The sequence below is a fragment of the Mus musculus genome, chromosome 2 (assembly GCF_000001635.26).
Source record: "Mus musculus strain C57BL/6J chromosome 2, GRCm38.p6 C57BL/6J".
NCBI classification, from domain to species: Eukaryota; Metazoa; Chordata; class Mammalia; order Rodentia; family Muridae; genus Mus; species Mus musculus.
The window spans coordinates 89072921-89080984 of record NC_000068.7 but is presented as its reverse complement, the minus strand read 5'-3'; the positions used below and the strand labels follow the sequence as shown (position 1 = coordinate 89080984).

Sequence of the window (8064 nt, the reverse complement as noted above, 5' to 3'; positions counted from 1 at the left end):
TGCATTATATTACATTATAAATTTTCTCATATTATTTATTTTAGGAAAAAATATGAGGGTGGAGTCCTCTTACAAAAATAAAAACATTTTTCAAGTTCTTCAACTATATTTACTATGTATTCCATGCATATTTCATTAATAAAGGTCAAAGTAATTAAAGTACAAATTAAAATGTAATTTAAAAGCACATTTTTCCCTTGAATGATTTAGTATTTCCTCTCAGTTTTGGCAGGTACTTTTAGACATTGTTAATGTTAATATCAACATGTATTTAATATTTAGATAAACAGTTTATGGTTTTAATGCTAAAATTTGTGTATTTGACTGAATGTAGTCACACAAGTTTATGATCCCAGATCTATGAGCCAGAGGTAGGAAGATTATAAATTCACTGTCATTCTAGGCTACATGATGAGTTTGTGACCATCCAGGTCTACATCAATCCTTTCTAGTACCATTGGAATAAAGTCAGTTTGTGTTGAGCACTGGTCACTTGCTCTATGACACACGGAGACCATAGTTCTAGTTTGCTTCTCAGTCATATTTATAGAGAATTTTTTTATTCACTTGAGAATTTCATACATGTGTATAAGATATTTTGATCATATCATAGCTCCTCCTTTCAGCAGTAAGTAAACATATTTCTAATTTCAGCGTAATATTTTATTTAGTACATTTTTAGAGTAACATAAATAACATAAAGCAGAGGACTCAGATCATATCTCACCTATATTCTTTTTGATACTAACACAGAACTTTGTGGAGCATTCATTTGTCAAGATGATGAAGGAAAAATGCAAATGTTTGTCTCATCTAAATAATAAATTCTATTTATACTTGGATAAATTTTCTATTGCCATATTTATTTTTTATTCATTTTTCAAGACAAAAATAAAATTCCATAAATCTCACTCTCCTGTTCTCCCTCCAACCCCTCCCAAATCCCTTCTTTCCAGTCTTTCTGTGTCTTCTTCCTAACAAACATCAAATTGATAGACTCCTTTTATTATTATTGTAACATATGAGTGAAACAATACAAAAAATACAGCTCAGGTAGAATGAATCTGTTTATTGTTGCATGTGTGTAAATGATATAAGGGCTAATCACTTGTTATTGGACACCTAACTGGCAGTTCATTCCTGAGAAAGAACAATTCTCCCCCCTCCCCCAACTAGTCATTATTTGCCTATAGTTCTTAGTCTAGAAATGGGGCCCATGGGATTTCTGTTTTTCACATTAGCATGTCTATTGGTATCCTTGTTCTTGTTTAGATAGCCATATTGCTAAGATATACCATAGGTTTAACATCTGTGTCATCTCTGGGAGACAGTCTCACAAAAGAGTTCCTTGTTTTCTGGGTATTACAATTTTTCTGTACCTCTCCAGAACTCCTCCTGAGCCTTAGGTGCTGGATCTGAGCTTTAGATGGATCTGTTGGCCACAGCAAGATCAGTTGATCTGGATAATCTGACCAGATTTGATTTTCTGTAAGGATGTCCTTCTGATGGAAAGGAAAACAACTTTGATGAGGGATGAGAGCTACACATATCTGTGTGTATAAGAATAAGTTTTATAATGCTTTTCATTTTCATGAAATTCCACTTATTAATTGTTTATCTCAGTGTCTGTGATATTGGTGATTTTACAAAGTTGTGTCTGGTGCCAATACATTCATAGGTATTCTCAGTTTCTCTTGTATCAGGTTAAGTGAATCTTCTTTATATAGAGGTCTTTGCTCCACTTCAAACTGAGTTTTGTGCCCAGTGATAAATATGCATCTACTTTCATTTTGTTACATGCAGATATCAAGTTAGACTAGAAACATTGATTGCAAATGTTTTCTTTTTTCATTTCCTTTCTCACAGAATTAATTACCTGGGACTCAGGAAGGTTGTTGGAGTTCAGAGAACCTGTAGAAGTCTGACCTAGAAACTCTGAATAATTTTTATTGCTGCATAGCTTGGTGTTCTTGTTCTACTCCTAACAGTGAGTACAAGGGTTGTCTCTTATTCTTTTGCATATGTTTGATTTATTTACAAAAATTCCTAGTGTTCATAGGTGTGTGGATTTATGTTTGGGTCTTCCATTAGAATCCATTGATCAACCTGTATATTTTTATGCCAATATTATGTGGATTTTATTACTATAATTCTGTAATATAGTTTGAAATCAGAGATGGTGATACCATCAGAAGTTATTTTACTGTCTAGGACTTCTTTTAGCTATCTTAGATTTTTTTTACCATATGAAGTTGAATATTTTTTTTGAAGTCTATAAAGAATTGTGTTGGAATTTTAGTAGGGATTTTAATCAAATTTGTAGATAAGATGACCATTTTTACTAAGTTTATCATACAGATTTATGAACATGGGAGATCTTTCCATCTTCTGATATATTCTTCAATCTTCTTCAAAAACTTGAAGTTTTATCATACAAGTCTATTACAACATTTGAAAATAATACTTGACTGCTTCCATTCAAATTTGTAACTTTAAGTATCATACTGAATAGATATCATAAGTAGAGTTGACAGCCTTATCTTGTTTCTGATTTTAGAGGAATTACTTTGATTTTCATCTCCATTTAATTTGATGTTGGCTATCAGGTTACTGTAAATTGCCTTTATTAAGCTTAGAAATATCCCTTGTATCCATGATATATCTCTCCAAGACATTTATCATGAAGGGGTGTTAGCTTTTGTCTGAGTCTATTAGCATTTAATGAGATAACTAAGTGGGTTTTTTCTTTCAGTTAGTTTACATGGTGGATTACATTGATAGGTTTAAGTATGTTGAACCATCCCTGAATCTCTGGGGTAAAACTTTCTTGATCTTGTAGATGATCTTTTTGATGTTATGCCATGTTTAAAGGTTCCAATTTCTCTTTATGGGCTCAATTTACACTTTCAGCCATTGTATTATCTTATTAATTTCCTTCAAGTGTCTGTGTTTTCATAAATTACTTCAAGGGACTTATTTATTTATTCTCTCTTTAAGGACCTCTATTATACACATAGAGGCAATTTTAAGGTTTTTATCTTATACCCCAGCTACATTGCATTTTCCAGCACCTAGTATAATTGTTTGGCTGGGATCAAAGGGAGACATATTGTCCTGGCAATCATTGATTTTGTTTTTATATTAGGGATTAGGCATCTAAATTTCACATCATTGTAAATTTTGGTGCTAATAACTGTTTCTTATCTAGTTCTCAGGAGAGAATACCTGTGTGTTTCCTGGTAAAAATACATCAGAATCCATGTCTAATGAGAGGACTGAAGATCTCGGTATAGCTTTTCTAGGTATTGATTGGGAGTTGACACTTAGGAATGGGTATAGTGCAAAAGAAGGTGGCCAAGCTGGTCCACAGGAGGTAGGAATGCAAGGTATGTCCCTGGGATCTGTATAATTCAGTGGAAGTGCTGCAGAGAAGAGGGAGAGGCTATGTTGGTGGTGTGCAACACAATTTGGGAGGAGCCTGTGGGGTTAGATTTGGGGAGGAAGACATATAGTGGAGATTGCTTACCTGCTTCCTTTAGCCAGTGTGGAGAGCAGGTTCCCAGGGAGTGACTGTCACAGCTGGCTACAAATACAGTGTGATGGGGTGGTAAGGGAGGCTATTGGAGAAGAACTTTGGGATCTGCTGCAGATGGTGGCAGAAAGGACTTAAAGTCAACAGCAGGGAGTCTGCTACAGGACTGCTGATTGGGTTAAGGGATTAGAATTAGAAGAAAGGAAGTGAAGTTCACCACCCTGCCTGTCTGTAAGCATCTTGTCCATAACATTCCCCAACTTTCTTCTCACATTCTAATTTTGTCAGTATTTTTATATATTTTCCACAAAGAACTTTACAAATTCCTTCCAAAGAAATTTATTTGCACAAGTGAAACCCAAGATTTGTAGAATTTTAGGTGTATAAAATATCCTGACTTATGTCTCAGAAAACAGTAAGAGTTTAGGCCTCCTGGGGGCAGGGATCAGGAGTCTAGTGTAGGTTTTCCTTTATATTCAAATATTATCATTATAAGGGATGAAGATTTTTAATCTGACATTTTCATGCATGGCACCATGTTGTGGTCTTCTTAGTTACTCCAATTTATTGTCCATCTTGCTTTACAACCAGATCAGAACCAATAAATTCTATAGTGATTTTCTCAGTCCTTCTTGAGCATATGTATTTTTCTGAGCCAATGACATTATAGGGTTAGTTTATGCCAGTTTGACTTGCAGTGGCCTGTGAATAGATTCATTTTCAGAATACAGATTCTAGTGGATAACTGCTCTGAGAACTTCGTGAGAATGTTCTTTGATTTAAATTAAATATATCAGCACCTCATGATAGACACATTAGTAAGTAAAATAGTTTCTGTTCTTTTAAAATTACAGTCATTAAAATCATCACATTCTTTTCTTCACAATGCAATTGAATTATTTTTAATCTCATATTTCAAATTAGGTAATAGGTACTCCTTGTAGACATTGTAAGGAGGGGAAATGAATATGTAAGATGGAATATTACATCAGTGTCTATTAAAGAGGTAGATTAAAGAGGCAGATAGGTTTTCAAGTGAATTAATTAAATGTAGAATTTTGTGCTCATGTGACAATGAATATCATTTTTCACATTTTCAACTTGACCTTCTTCATAATTGTTGAAGATGAGCATATAAATTGTTTATGAGCATGTTTTATAATAACCTTATACAATTTTCCAACTATATTTCATATCATTTTATTAAATAATATTTGTTTAGCAAGTAAAGAAAACATTATTATGTAGCAGATTATTAACCTTCAAGAATCTAATTCAAATTCAATGACTGATTTCTTGTATGCAGATATGTGCTGCTGGTTTTTATATGTGAGATTTGGCTCCATCACTTGGACAAGATGCCACAATGACATAGGGAGATACTAACAAGATGTTTTCTTGTTGTTAGTGAGGAGAATAGAAAGAATATCCACTAACATAGCTTTAAATAAGAAAAAATAATTCACTGTTCAAAAATTGACCCTTTGGAGATCTCAAAAGTCTTGAAACATGTATTTCTTAAAATCGATGGTTATCAATTCCTTGTTCATTTGGTCTTGCAACTTGGATCAAAACACTGTACAACAAGAAAGTGACAATAACCTCTGTCTTACAGTGTATATCAAGAGCTTGAGACCTGATGTATAATATTTTCTTTGTTTATTTCCTTATTGCTTTGGATTATTTGGGGGGTGGGGTCATCTTTTTTTAGTATTGTGTGTGTATGTGATGGTAACAGACACACTTCGTATATTGTTCCAATCAAATTTTAAAATGAAGTAGAAGGAAAGAATAATTCATAAGTATGCTTTCCGGTATAAACTAAATTGTAAAAATAGCAAAGGTTTTTTTTTTATGTGAACCAAAAGGTACATTTTGCCTCTTCTTCTATTTGTGCATGGGGAGTGCTCTGACAAGTCACTGCAGGCTACTCAGACATGGCTCATTCCATGAAGAGACAGATATACTTTATAAATTCTTATCTTTTTTTCTTATCTAGGTTATAGTTTCAATATTGTTTTAATATTTCTCTTGAAGAAACATAAAGGATTTTAAGAAGCTGATTAGTAGAAGATGAAGTATTTATTTCCACTTGAACAACTAAATATCTTTGTAAAATATTTCAATTTGTCTGTTTTCAAGTATTTAATCATCCTTGTTTATATCAGTTCTTCAGGTTGCACAACTATTGCCTTCAAAAATCCTTTTACATTTTATTTTCAATTGCAATAGACTCAATCAAAGGAATTTTAATAGGTGTATGTAATCTTTTTGATGCGGATATTGTGAATTTAAGTAACAACTTTTCTCATACTTGAAGATTTTATGTTAACAAATTTACTTTGACAGTCTTCTTATGAATCATGCAAAACCAGAGCTTTGTCACTGAGTTCATACTCCTGGGACTTTCACAGAACCTGTATGTGGAGAAAATACTATTTGTTTTATTTTTGCTGATCTACCTTGCAACTATTGGGGGCAACATGATTATTGTGGTGACCATCATCTACAGCCCTGCACTGCTGGGCTCCCCCATGTACTTCTTCTTGATATTCCTGTCCTTACTGGATGCATTAACTTCTTCTACTGTCACCCCAAAGATAATTGTAGACTGCTTCTATGAAAGGAAGACCATCTCCTTTGAATGTTGCATGACACAACTGTTTACAGTCCACTTCTTCACTGGGGCAGAAGTGATTGTCTTGGCATCCATGGCCTATGACCGCTATGTGGCCATTTGCAAACCCCTTCACTACTCTTCCATCATGACTCGGAGGCTCTGTGGAATTTTGGTAGTGGTGTCTTGGGCAGGAGGCTTCTTGCATTCTATCATACAAATCATCTTCACATTGCAGCTGCCTTTCTGTGGCCCCAATGTCATTGATCATTACATGTGTGACTTGTTCCCATTACTGAAGCTTGCCTGCACAGACACACACATTTATGTCCTTTTGATATTTGCCAACAGTGGTGCTATATGCATTATAATCTTCTCCTTATTGCTTGTCTCTTATGGTATCATCTTGTTCTCTCTGAGAGCCCACAGTTCTGAAGGTCGGCGTAAAGCTCTCTCCACCTGTGGGTCCCATATAATTGTTGTGCTTTTGTGCTTTGTCCCATGCCTATTAATATATGCAAGACCTACTTCTGCATTCTCCTTTGAGAAAAACATGCTTATATTTATCAATGTCCTTACACCATTGCTAAATCCTATGGTTTACACTTTCAGGAATAAGGAAATGAAGAATGCTATCGGAAAAATGTGGAAGAGATTAATAGTGGTTTCTGATAAATTTTAAAATACTTTACTTCAGTGGGAAAGGGACACTTGTTATGCAAACAGAATGGTTTGAGATTTATTTTCATTACTTTAAGTGTTGCAACTGAGCACAGAAACATATTCTTAATCCAATGCTAGTACACAGGTTCAGTGGAGATTTATTCTAAGAAAATAAGGTATAACATAATAGATAGTTATAGAAGTGTGACTTTGTTTGGTTCTGCATAAGTGTTAACAGGCAGAAATATCACCTATCCTTCACATGTACTCACATGTGTAATAACAGGCACACTTACCAACAGACACACATCCTACCTTACCTCCCACAACAACACAGTCAATCAATCAATCAATCAATCCATCAACCAATCACTCCAACAAACAAACGAATAACAACAACAACAACAACAAAACAAACAAACAAACAAAAACACCTGACAACTCAATGAAAAGAATAAAAACATTCAATAATTTATTGGACAAATATACTCTTATCTCTTTACACAATAATGACATCTTTCAATACAGAAGGCATCAATAATGGGCATGAGAATTTATGTTTCTGCATTCACACATTTACTCTGAGAAGACTACTGAACGTTGATATATAAAAAAGATTTGCCAGAGTCCTGTCAGCAAAATCTTGCTGGCATATGCAATAGTGTCTGGGTTTGGTGGTTGTATATGGGATGTATCCCGGGTGGGGCAGTCTCTGGATGGTCTTTCCTTCTGTCTCAGCACCGAACTTCGAGGAACAACAATATGATCTAACCAGTACTCCCCCAGAGCTGTGTCTCTAGTTGCACATGTAGCAGAGGATGGCCTTGACGGCCATCAATGGGAGCAGAGGCCCTTGATATTATGAAGATCCTATGCCCCAATACAGGGAATGCCAGGGCCAGGAAGCAGGAGTGGGTGGGTTGGGGAGCAGGGCAGGGGGAAGGGGCAGGCATAGGGGACTTTGGAGATAGCATTTGAAACGTAAATAAAGAAAATATCTAATTAAAAATGCCTTAAAAAAAAAAGGCAGTTAAATTTTATTCTCTCATTTAATTAATTAATTATTTGAAAAAGTTTAACTGTTGGAATACTTTCATTTTCAGAGTTTAATTAAAACTGGCTGGCAAAATAAATGTGTGCTTGAAATTGGAGAAGACAATTATTGAAGTCATCCCAAGAGAAAGCAAAGGGATATCCATCCTGTGACTCCATAACATAGAAATTCAGAAAGATGTTAAAACAGAACCTGACA

The 8064-nt window shown here is 34.6% G+C and overlaps 1 protein-coding gene across 1 annotated transcript; it reads left to right on the top strand.

Annotated features, from left to right (window-relative positions):
* Positions 1 to 5895: 5895 nt before the first annotated feature.
* Positions 5896 to 6831, top strand: Olfr1219 (olfactory receptor 1219). Its single transcript, NM_146899.2, has one exon. The coding sequence runs from the start codon at positions 5896 to 5898 to the stop codon at positions 6829 to 6831; it is 936 nt and encodes a 311-aa protein (NP_667110.2).
* The last annotated feature ends 1233 nt before the right edge of the window (positions 6832 to 8064 follow it).